Below are 11,876 nucleotides of genomic sequence, written 5' to 3'. Positions count from 1 at the left end.
GTTTGTTACTGCCAGACAGGACGGATTGAGTATTTGAGAAATTGATGATCTCCTGGGACTTTCACACACAACAATCTCTCGAGTTTACAGGAAATGGTGCGAGAAACAAAAAAAAACACACAGCCAGTAACAGTTCTGTGGGAAAAATGCCTTGTTAATGAAAGAGGTCAGAGGAGAATGGTCAGACTGGTTCAAGCTGACAGGAAGGTGACAGTAACTCAAATAACCACGCAATACAAAGGTGGTGTGCAGAAGAGCATCTCTGAATGTGCAACATGTTGTACCTTGAAATGGATGGACTACAGCAGCAGAGGATCACGAACACACACACTCAGTGGCCACTTTATTAGGTACAGGATGGATCAGGTGTAGCATAATTAAGTTCACAGATAAGTGGAAAAGCAAATTGTGCAGAGCATGCAGAGAGCTTGTGGAGAGTTTTTAATGGGTTAAGTGAGGGAACAAGGATCTGGCAGACAGTATAGTGTCAGGAATTGCAAGGAAAGTAAAATAGAAGATTAGATTATTATTTAAATGGTGAAAGACTGCAGCATGGTCTTGTGGAGAGGGACTTGGGAGAACTGATACATAATTAGTTTGCAGATGCAACTGACTGCCAAGAAGGCAAATGCTAGGCTTCATTGCTAGGCGGACTGGATTTAAGAACAGGAGGTTATGCTGCAACTGTACAAGGTACTGATGAGACTACACCAAAAGTACTGTGTGCCATTCTGGTCCCCTGACCAGAGAATAGGTATGCTGTCTTTGGAGAAGGTTCACATGGATGCTTCCAGAGATGAGGGGATAGCCCACGAGGAGAGATCCAGTTACCTGAGACTATACTCCCAGGAAAAGGGGATCTATAGAAACATAAAATTGTGAAGGGGATAGATGCGATAGAGGCAAAAATGTTGTTTCCACTGGTTGGTGACATTATAACTATGGAACATAGGCTCAAGATTTGGGTAGAAGGGTGTAGAATGGAGATGCTTTACCCAGAGAGTAGTGAATCTGTGGAATTGTTTGGCCAGTTTTTGCCTATTCACAGTTTACAGTCTGGCAGCTAGTCAATAGCAAAGTCAGGCCCCTATTGATCTGTTTCTGACAACCATAACTTTATTTTCAAAAATGTGTCTAATCTGGTAACTGGAACAGCAAACCAGAGCAAACTACTTGAGGGTTTATGTGGCAAAATCTGATGACCCTTTGTTGAATGATTCCTGCTGCAAGAAAAACTAACAAGAAGCAATTTTATTCATAATAAAGCAAAGTTATTTCCTGGAGTCTGTGAGAATGAATAAATTACTGAAAAAAATTCATAATGCAAGAGGGTAAAATTGAAACACTGGCAAATAGATTCATGACTGATTGCAAGTATAAACATAATATCGATCTATATTAGACACTGACGGCATTAAAGAAATTTTAATATTACATTTATAATAAAATATCCTTATAATTTATGGTACAAGTATAAATTATCAGCAGCAAAGTTGGTCATAACTTTTTGTTACTTGTTTTATTTATAATGAAATATAGGTTATAAATAATGCAATTTGCACCTTTCTAAGTAATCTGTGTAGGAAGTGGAAACTCGTTTATTACTAATAAACAGATTGATGATTACCATGATACCTGTGATTAATTCACAAACCACATTGTTATTGTGTTACAATTGCTTTTGTTCCGTTAATCACAGAAAGCTACCCAAAGGAATTTGGAGTTGCCATAAGGCAAGAAGTCAAAGTACCCATTAAAGTTGATAACTGTAGTTCTGATAATATTGATGTTTTATTTAGGCAGACAATTGTGTGTTTTAACTCAATAACTTAGGTCTGTTACATGATTAGATCAGAGGATTTACCACTCCCCTCTCCACTCTCAGACCTGATGCAGGGTTTCAACCCAAAATGCCAACAATTTCTTTCTTCCCACAGATGCTGCTTGACCTACTGAGTGCCTCCAGTAGATTCGTTGTAGTACCAATTCAAGCATTTGCAAACTTATGTCTCTCGATCAAAAAATTGCTGTCCAAAACAGAGAAAGCAAAACAAACCTGCAGATGCCAGAGCCTGAAACAAGCTCAGCCCTGAAACACGAACTGCTGTCTCCTTCCACAGACTGCTGAGTTCTTCCAGATTCCAGCATCTGCAGTTCCATGTGTTTACCTTAACTGTGGAATTTACTGCAACTTCTCTTCTGAGTAGCCTACCTTGAAGGAATCTCTCTTCTTTTCTCTGATGGGATTTCTGTCAGTCTTTATTACACGGTTCACCCCAAATGGTTTCTGCTTCCCTTCATACCTCTGATAAATTTTTGGCCAAAGGACAAAAGAAGCTGTAAAGGCAGGTACCTGGATAGAAAAGGTTTAAAAGGAAATGGGACTGACCCAATCCCTTATTTATTCATTCATTCATTCCCCCTTTTTCTCTCTCTCTGTCCCTCTCACGATCACTCCTTGCCTGCTCTCCATGTCCCTCTGGTGCTCCCCTCCCCCTTTCCTTCTCGCTAGGCCTCCCGTCCCATGATCCTCCCTCGTCTCTATCCTTGTATCCCTTTTGCCAATCAACTTTCCAGCTCTTAGCTTCATCCCTCCCCCTCCTGTCTTCCCCTATCATTTTGGATCTTCCCCCCCCCCCACTTTCAAATCTCTTACTATCTCTTCTTTCAGTTAGTCCTGACAAAGGGTCTCAGCCCAAAATGTCGACTGTACTTCTTCCTATAGATGCTGCCTGGCCTGCTGCGTTCCACCAGCATTTTGTGTGTGTTGCTTGAATTTCCAGCATCTGCAGATTTCCTCATGTAACCCATGCAGAGAAAGTTCATGATCAGGAAGTGATGCTTGTACAAAATGAACTGCTACTCTCCCCAGATTCTCCACTACTTTCTGGGTAACCGTCTTGTCCACATTCAGACTGAATTTGCCTCAGGACTTCTCTGGCCAATCAAACTCTGTCCAATGGTGATTTGTCACCACAACCTGGTGCACCAAGTTAGGCTGTGCAGCCTACAGTATCCAATATAGTTTACTGCCAGATGTAACAAGTATACTCCTTTGGATACTGGTGGGGGGAGGGTAGCGACCTATCAGGCCACAGCACCTACCAGTATGGCCAGCTCTGAGGCTGAGCAGCAGCAGGGAAGGTGCAGGAAAGATACATTCCAAAGATGAAGAAATATTCTAAAGGGAGGTTGAGGAAAATGTGGCTGACAAAGGAAGTCAAAGGCAGCATAAAGGCAAAAATGAGGGCATATAATATAAAATAGCAAAAATTAGCGGGAAGATAGAGTATTGGGAACTTTTAAAAACCAAAGGGCAAATAAGAAAACTCATAAGAAAAGAAAATATTAAATATGAAGTTAAGCTAGCCAATAATATAAAAGAGCATACCAAAAGTTTTTTTTATATAAAGAATAAAAGAGAGGCAAGTGTGGATAGTGAACTGCTGGAAAGGTAGTAATGGGGGACAAAGTAATGGAGCATGAACTTAATAAGAATTTTGCATCGGTTTTCACTGTGGAAGACACTAGCAGTATGCCATGAATTGGAGAATGTCAAGATGCCGTTGCTATTACTAGGGAGATGGTGCTTGGGAAACGGAGAGGTTTGAAGGTAGATAAATCACCTGAACCTGATGGACTATATCCAAGGGTTCTGAAAGGGATAGCTGTAGAGATTGTGCGGATATCAGTAATGATCTTTCACTAATCACTAGATTCTGGAATGGTTCTGGAGGACTGGAAAATTGCAAATGTCACACTCCACTCTTTAAGTAGAGAGAGAGGCAAAAGTAAGGAAATAATAGGCCAGCGAGCCTGACTTCAGTGGCTGGGAAGATGCTGGAGTCCGTTATTAAGGATGAGGCTTTGGGTACTTGGAGGCACATGATAAAATAAGCCAAAGTTAGCATAGCTTCCTTAAAGGGAAATGTTGCCTGACAGACCTTTTGGAAATATTTGGTGAAGTAACAGACAGGATAGACAAAGCTGAGTCAGTGGATGTTGTTTATTTGATTTTCAGAAGGCACACATAAGGCAGCTCGTCAAGAAAACAGCCCATGGTTTTACAGGAAAGATTGGCTAACTGGCAGGAGGCAAAGAGTGGGAATAAAAGGGGTCTTTTTTGGTTGACTGCTGGTGACTAGTGATGCTCTGCAGGAGTTGGTATTGGGGCCACCTCTTTTCATGTTATATGTCAATGATTTGGATGATGAAATTGATAACTTTCTGGCCAAGTTTGCAGATGTTATGAAGATAGGTGTAGAGGCAGGTGGTGCTGAGGAAGAAGGGAGTCTGCAGAAGGACTTAGACAGATTAGAAAATGGGCAAGAAGTGCAGATGAAATACAGCGTAGGGAAGTTTATGGTCATGGACTTCATTAGAAGGGATAAAGGCAAAGACTAATCTCTAAGTGGGGAGAAAATACAAAAGTATGAGGTGCAAAGGGACTTGGGAATCCTCTTGCAAGGTTCCCTGAAGGTTAACTTGCAGGTTGAGTCAATGGCAAGGAGGCAAATGCAACGGTAAGCATTGATTTCATGAGGACTACGATATAAGTGCAAGGATGTAATGCTGAGGCTTTATCAAGCATTGGTCAGACCGCACTTAGAGTATTGTGAGCAGCTTTAGGCCACTTATCTAAGGAAACATGCTAGTATTGGAGAGAGTCCAGTGGAGATTCATGAGGATGATTCCATGAATAAAAGGGTTAACAAATGAAGAGCATTTGATGGTTATGGGTCTGTACACTCTGGAGTTTAGAAGAATGAGGGGATCTCATTGAAATGTATCGAATATTGAAAGGCCTAGATAGAGTGGATTTGGAGAGAATGTTTCCTGTAGTGGATGAGTCTATGACCAGAGGGCACAGGCTCAGAATAGAGGGATGTCCATTTAGAACAAAGATGAAAAGGAATTTCTTAAGCCAGAGGGTGATGAATCTGTGGAATTCACTGCTGCAAATAGCTGTGGGGGCCAAGTTAGTATATTTAAAGTGGAGGTTGATAGATTCTTGATCAGTCAGGGAGAATGTGGTAGAGAGATATCATCAATGGAATGGTGGAGCATGCTCGATGGGCTGAATGGCCTAATTCTGCTCTTATGGTCATTACTCTTAGTCACTTCCTCACTATGAACACATTACACTATGTTTTTTATTATGCTAATTTTGTCCTTTATGTTTTATTGGAAATGGAACAGGAATGTTGTGTCTCTGAAGCTATTTTTCTGTGATGCTGCTGGAGTTTTTCATTACACCTGTGCCTTACACATGTACTTCTTGTGCCCAAGATAATAAGCTTTTGTATGGATGCCATTCAGATCATTTTCCATACAGAAGTTCGTCGCGGTGGTACAAATGGAAAACAATAACAATGCAGAATATACTCTTACAGGAGAGCGGCGAGCGCAGGTAGGTCCGATCCAATCCTTGTTACGAGAAGTTGATGACTTCCGGCTGTCTTTCAAGGAGAGATACCTCAAAACGGCGGCGTCTGCCACCCAAGTCTTGCCTTGTTCTCATTGCTACCATCAGGAAGGAGGTACAAAAGCCTGAAGGCACACAGTCATCTGTTCAGGAATAGCTTCTTCCCCTCTGCCTTCCGTTTTCTGAACCCACGAACACAACCTCATTACTTTTTTATTTCTATTTTTGCACTACGAATTTAACTATTTAATATATATATACTGTAATTCACGGTGTTTTCCTATTATTTTATTTCTATTATTATGTATGGCATTGTACAGCTTCCACAAAGACAACAAATTTCATGACATATGCCGGTGATTTTAAACCTGACCCTAATTGTGACCGCGATCTCCGGCTCCAGCTCCACACGCTATCTGAAGCTCGGAGCCCCGCCCCCACCGCCTCTGGCCACGCCTTCCCGCCGCCCGGGCCCCGCCCCTAACTCCGCTGTGCGGCCGCGCTGGCTGCGGGGAAGGCGGGCAGCCAATGAGGAGAGCGCTGGGCAGCGGCGGCCTGTCAGTGAGCGGGTGGGGGTTGGATGCAGCAGCAGCTGGGCTTCAGCGGCGGAGAACAGCAGCAGCAGCAGCAGGGAGCGGCAATCACCACTCGGTCTTAGTCCTCCTCTTCCTTCCGAACCTCTTCCCAGTCAAACCCGGCACTTGGGCTTTGCCCTCGGCCTTTCCCAGCCCTCACAGCCCCGAAGTCAGATGGCCGGGCTGTCGGCGGCGGCAGCGCACGGGGAGTCGGCCTTCAACCCCCAGGAAAAGGAGCTGGCAGAGCGCTTCAAGCGCCTGTATCCGGCCGTCGACGAGCAGGAGACGCCGCTGCCGAGGTGCTGGAGCCCGAAGGACAAGTACAGCTATATCGGCCTGTCTCAGAACAACCTACGGGTGCACTACAAAGGTAAGCGGGGCGACGAACGACGCCCCCGCCCCACCTCCTACCCCAAGCAGGGTGACAGGCCCTTGGCCCCACGTAGAAAAAGCCCAGTGAGATCAGGGGCCTTGGTCTGGGACATCCTGCTCCCCTCCCCCTGCATCGGTCCGGTAAACGGCCGGCCGGCCAGCCGGACTTCCGTACTCCAGGACGGGTGGAAGAGAGGAAGGAACAGGGCCTTTCATGACATATCATCTGGGCCCAGGGCCTGTGCGGAGAGTTAGATTCACCTGAATTTGTTGTGAACTATGTTGGGCATTGGGCTTTCGGGATAAGATGTGAACCAGATAAGCACCTAAAATCTGCCTTGCATCAGCAGCAATTTTAAACAAAAGTTAATCACACTAAAGGTCATTTAGAGTTGAGAACTGACTAACCGATTGAGCTTGGAGGCACCTGTGTTCATATTGGTAATTAAGATAAACTTTTTTTAAAGAACAACACTCGATTTTTACTGTAAATTTAGGTCGTGGCAATGAGGTAATAGGTACAATTTTGTTGTTAACAACTGAATTTGAATACATGATCAAAAGAAGGTATTTAATTCCAGATAAACTTGTGAATGTGAGAGGATCAATAATGATTACCAATCATGTGCTGTGCTGAGTTATAGCAGCAATCTCTAGGGGCTGGAAAGGAGTTTAAAATTAGAAAGAATGACTTGGTAGCTGTCATTGAGTAAGAGGAGGTGGCATAATTATTGCTTAGTATATGAGTTTTGAAGAGCAATATAATACCAAAAGCAATGAGATTCTCTCATTTTGCAGTAATGGGTAGGTGAATTAAAAATGAAAGCCCCCTACTAAGTTTTGTTAGGACTGCTGAAAAGATCCTGGGGCCTCTTCCACCCATTAAAGACATATTTATCAGGTGTACTGTATACACAGGACCCTTAGCATTGTCACTGATCTCTCCCATCCATGCAACATTTGCTTTGACCCCCTACCATCAGGCAGCATTAGGACAAGAACTATTAGGATGAGAAACAGCTTCTTCCCACAGGCCAGAAGACCACTGAACTCTCTGCCACCATCCAGGAAACATCATATATGAAGAGACAGTTTTACTGTTAATTTTTTAACATATATATACACTTTGTATTAGTTGTGGTACTTTTGTTTCGTGTGTGTGAATTGTGCACCTTGTTCCGGCTGAACATTGTCTCATTTGGCAGTGTACATGTTTACCATTAAATAACTTGAATGGTTAAAGAATGGAGAAAAGGACAAAAGTAGATTGTTTCCCAATCAAAGTTTTGTATACTCATTTCAGAGTTAGCTATATGTATTCAAATTTTGCAAAAAAAATTGTAATATCGAAGTTAGCTGTGATCAATTTTGTGTTTTTCTTCTTTGGGGTTTTAGAATCTGAATGTTTTAACAGTCATGCCCCAAAGGGATAAAGTGGCTTAGTACCAAGAGTCACAGTTAGTCTGGATATTTTTTCTCCTGCTTGATTTTTTTTCAATGATCCCTTTTGTAGTGGATGACCACCTTTTTATTTAGTGACTTTAGTTGTTCTAATCACAGTTTTAGATTTTGACCAGTTTTTGTGTTATGTTTTATGTGTGGGTCATTTTCTTGAATTCCATTTCACTGCATTGTAAGATATGCAGATGAAAAATGACTCGATGGAGGAAAAACTGGATCAAAATAGGTAATGACTGACTTTATTGGTGGATGTGTATGACTTGCAGTTTTCTGTCTTGTTATCAGATCAAGTGACTGATTCATCTATCCTGCACAAATATAAGGATTCAAATTCTTTACAAATATTTCTCATGGTTGTCTTTCCTGTGTTCTCAGATGTCAGTGTAATATTATCTGTCTTTATTTGAGGTATCACTGCTCAGTGATGTCACTTGAGTGCAAAATTTTTGATTCTGCAGAATGATACCAAAGCACAAGTATGTTTGCCAATAAAATTATTTAGTGAATAGAATAAGTTATCTGTAGCTTCTGAGGCCAGTATTGAAGGTGCTTTGTGTCCTTATTAATATTTGTCACTTAGTGATGCTGAATGTTTCTGGAGAGGAACTGTTTTTGGTTCAATCAGACACTGCACAGCAAAACCATGAAATCTTCAACTTTGGTTGAAACCATTGGCAAAAGATAGTAACATTTCATTTGATGACTTCTGCTAATGCCTTATTTGCATACTAATGTATCAGCCTATTTGGAATGAGTCATAAATCTCTTGTAAGATATTCCTCAACTGAGCCAGTTTGATATTTGGACACCTCAGAAACATGGGCAGTACTGCTGTTGCCCCACAGTCCCAGAGACCCGGGTTCAATTCTGACCTTGGGTGGTGTCTGTGTAAAGTTTGCATGTTATCTCTGAGACCATATGGGTTTCTCCCACAATCTAAAACGTATGAATTGGTTGGTTAATTGGCCACTACAATTGATCCCAAGTGCAGTGTAACCTGGGTGGATTTGCTGAGAAATTGGTTGGTATGGGCTGAAAGGCCTTTTCCATTGCTTCATCTCTCTGACTCCAGGGCATGGAAGTGGAGACTGAATGAGTTATTTCATTTCTTAGTTGTGATTGTTTACACAGTCAGGAGCATATTGCTGAGTTAAATTTTATGACAGGGTTGAAAGAAAAGGGCCCAGATGGGGTTCCACATATAGATAAGGTTTTATCTGTTTAAGCTTGCATTGGCAACTAATTCAGTAATTCAGAAGCAAAGTAGCTGACATTGTGAGAAATCCACCAAGTTTCTAGCAAGTTACTGATTGGGTTTTTACTTCAGATGTGAATGTGTCTTTCTGCATAATGTATTTATTGAAGTACAGTACATTTTGTTCTGGCATTTTATAAATTTTGGAAGATCATATTTTGCTATAAATGGTGATTGGTTGAATGAAGGATAATTTCAAGGTTGGAATGAACTTTTTTTTCCCCCTCCGCTATCCAATAATCTGGTTATTCACTCATATTGCATGTGGCAAAACTTCCAACTTTTTTCATTGCTATCCTTATCCACGCTGTTATGTTCTATTATGCTACTTGTCTCTTTCACAAGTATGACATTAGCATTGTAGGGCTTTGAAATGAAGACATCTACCTTTTTAGTCTTATCTACATTTAAGTATACTTTATTGATTCAATAAGATTGCTCAAACAGTGAGCAATTAATTATCTTTCTCCTACACATACAAAATAACTTTTTGAAACTTCCATCTTCCTGTGATTTCTATCTTTGCGGCACTGTCCTGTATTTTTGTATTTGTGTATCACATTTTTGTAGCTGATAAGTTAGCGTTAGTGCAATGGCTTGCTTTCCCAACTTGACAGATTTAGTTTGATCTTTCTCCGTTCTCATTTGATATCTATGCATTTGCTACCTTTTTCCAGATTCAGTTTCATGTTGGGTATTGTGATTTTTTTTTCAGCTTGCCAACTCCAAATCTATTCTCCTTTCAATAAAATTGACTTGTTTTTTTCTGTTTTTTATAATCATTATCTTAAATCCTGCTGTTATGATCATTGCCTAAATTATGTATTTTATGATGACTCTTCCTTTCCCAGTTCCAACCATATTTCCTCCAAGGTTAGATTCCTTGCATTTTGGGTAAGGAAGAAGTGCTGTAACCTCATCAGAGTTGGGCAATATTTGCATGCATTAGGTTGCTTTGAATTTCCCCATTTAGTTGAGTTGAAAGCTGAACTGAGCTCAGGATCACTGACAACTGATATGGGCCAGCTTGGAGTTAGCAGGAATGAACTCATACAAACCTTTAAACTGCAATTTATTGTACTAAAGAATTGAGGCATAATCTGCAAACCTTTATTGGGGTAACAAAGTATTGCTTGGTAATATTGTGGTGATTTAAAATCTGATAAATACATAGCATTTAAATGTCTTTTAACATAATGTTAAATGTGAGCATACTAGTATTTTCCATTGTGGCAACCTTGAGAGACTGCACCGACTCTTGAAACCACAGTGTGTTAAGCAAGGAGATTAAAATATGCACATCTTGCAACAATAATGGGCCTTGCAAACAATTAGAATGTACATTTTGTACACATGGAGGTTATTTCAGTGATGCCACAGCAAATAGCTTTTCCACATTGATTCTATACTGTACTACACATCCAATCCTTTTTTTGAGGTAAACAATATCACTCAGCATTGGGAATTTCTATAAGTGCTAATTGAACATGGGTTTGTTTTCAGTGGTCCAGTGCAAGGGAAAGTCAGTAACTGAAGTGGTTCACGTAATTGCCAATAAAAATGACCAGTTCGTCTTTTGGTGGCAGTTTAGGAACTGCATTCAACTTTGCTCAAGGGATCAGCTTAATTTGCCATAAACATTTACATATACTGGTTAATTGGGGCAGCCACTTATTTAGAACAACTCTTAAAGGACAAAAGTTAATCTAGAAAATTGCTGAGATTCTCTTTGTTTATTTGGGACACTATGCTGCTTAATTAGGACAGGAGACTATTGCTGAACAGTTTGTAACCCGAGTCACATGCATGCACGTCATGTGGTCATGTATACTGTGCTTGGGGCGAACAGTTTTTAAATACCATCACTTGTGTGTTTGTGTTTAAAGTGCAATAATTTTTGTCATTGATAGTTGAGTGATAAGCAGTAAAACAACTCAGTACTGTTTTGCTCACTGTGGTTTCAAACATTTAGGCATGAGATCAGAAACAGCTGAGACTACTTCACTACTTAACAAGTTAGGAACTATGAAGAATTGAAGGTATTGCCAGTCTTGTGAATGTTACAGTGAAAATGAAGACTTGGAGGATGCAATCATTAAAAACATTGTTAGAAGCAGTCCATTATCTGCATCCTGTGGCTGCGCTGATTTTATTCATTTACAGTCAATCAAAAGATTCATTCACTGTGCAATGGATGAATTCCATAAACACAAGATTCTGTGGATACTGGAAATGCTCAAGATGCTGGAGGAACTAAGCAGGTCAGACATCTTCCATGAAAATGAATAAATAGTCACTGTTTCAGGCTGAGAGCTTTCTTCAGGACTAGATGAATTCCTCCATCAACAACTATTAGGAACTAATATGCAGTTTTATAGTGGTATAGTAGTTTTGGTAGTGTTCTAATTTGATCTGTATTTCATTTAAATGTATAATTTGTTACTCAGTTAAATAGTAGTTTGCCTTTTTAATACCTTAATTATTTCCATGACACTTCGGCTATTTGGGGTCGCTGAACTGGGCCGAAATGTACTGGTCCTGATGTGTCCCAATTAACTGGAATCCACTGTATTAGAAATTTGCTGTGGTGTGTTGGGGCAACATTCAACAAAAAACAACATTCATCAATTATAAATAATAAAGAAGTAGGTAAAATATAAAGTTAGAATGCAGAGAAATGAAATAAAATGTGAATAAATGCATTCATACCAGCATGTATTTACAACATAAAGAACATTATAAAATGAGGTTTAAAATGTATGCTGTGTATTGATGGGATACTAGAGGG

The 11,876-nt window shown here is 40.5% G+C and overlaps 1 protein-coding gene across 3 annotated transcripts in view; it reads left to right on the top strand.

The window, feature by feature from the left end:
• The first annotated feature begins 5,961 nt into the window (after positions 1-5,961).
• ranbp9 (RAN binding protein 9) overlaps positions 5,962-11,876 on the top strand; it is an 88,847-nt gene continuing 82,932 nt past the window's right edge. For all 3 annotated transcript variants that reach the window (XM_073023921.1, XM_073023920.1, XM_073023923.1), the window contains exon 1: positions 5,962-6,370. In XM_073023921.1, coding sequence (XP_072880022.1) covers positions 6,175-6,370 — 196 coding nt within the window. In that variant the 5' untranslated portion in view covers positions 5,962-6,174. The remainder of the gene's footprint in view (positions 6,371-11,876) is intronic.

This window comes from Hemitrygon akajei, chromosome 20 (assembly GCF_048418815.1).
Source record: "Hemitrygon akajei chromosome 20, sHemAka1.3, whole genome shotgun sequence".
NCBI classification, from domain to species: Eukaryota; Metazoa; Chordata; class Chondrichthyes; order Myliobatiformes; family Dasyatidae; genus Hemitrygon; species Hemitrygon akajei.
The sequence above is the reverse complement of the archived record's forward strand: the minus strand, read 5'-3'. Positions and strand labels throughout refer to the sequence as shown.